Raw genomic sequence first — 580 nt, 5'->3', positions numbered from 1 at the left:
TATTTAGATTAGATTATGAAGAAATGAAAAGAAAAAAAAAAATAGCCTGAACATAACCATAAAACCAAAGAATTATATATTACCAAATGAATCAAAACGTTCCTGTTCCCTCTTCATGAAAAATGTTATGCTTCTGTTTTAGCTGAAAATAAATATTGACTGAATATTTCATGAAAGAATTTTTTTGATATCAGGCTAATTAACCTTCCCACATATCTAATCAAGTTCAAATAGCACTTCCTGTGATGCTTTTTTTGCAGTAATTACAACACAATGGCCTTTTGAACAATTACCGACGTTGATTCCAGTAACACTATAGTTACTATATCTGCGAATCAGACATTTAATACGGTTCGTGCAAAAAAAAGACTTACTAGACATTTAACACGTTTCGTGGTGTGTAAAAAAAAAAAAAAAAGCTAAATAATACTTACTTCACTTTACTCTTGCAGCCGTGACACTCGAAGATCCGGAGGACGACCTCTCCTGACCCATCTTCCGCGGGCTTGATGGTGTGAAGGACAGCGCCCTCGCCTTCCACGGTCATCGCGGACCATGAGGGCCTGGGGCACAAGGGTGT

At 37.1% G+C, this 580-nt stretch overlaps 1 protein-coding gene across 1 annotated transcript in view; it reads right to left on the bottom strand.

Annotated features, from left to right (window-relative positions):
* The window catches only part of LOC119592397 (alpha-mannosidase 2C1-like), a gene marked incomplete in the record, with an annotated part of 33,450 nt that overhangs the window by 513 nt on the left and 32,357 nt on the right, over nucleotides 1-580 (bottom strand). Inside the window, 1 exon segment of the mRNA XM_037941219.1 lies at nucleotides 434-563. Coding sequence (XP_037797147.1) covers nucleotides 434-563 — 130 coding nt within the window.

The sequence above is a fragment of the Penaeus monodon genome, chromosome 30 (genome assembly GCF_015228065.2).
Source record: "Penaeus monodon isolate SGIC_2016 chromosome 30, NSTDA_Pmon_1, whole genome shotgun sequence".
Lineage (NCBI taxonomy): Eukaryota > Metazoa > Arthropoda > Malacostraca > Decapoda > Penaeidae > Penaeus > Penaeus monodon.
This window is presented reverse-complemented; position numbering and strand designations above follow the sequence as displayed.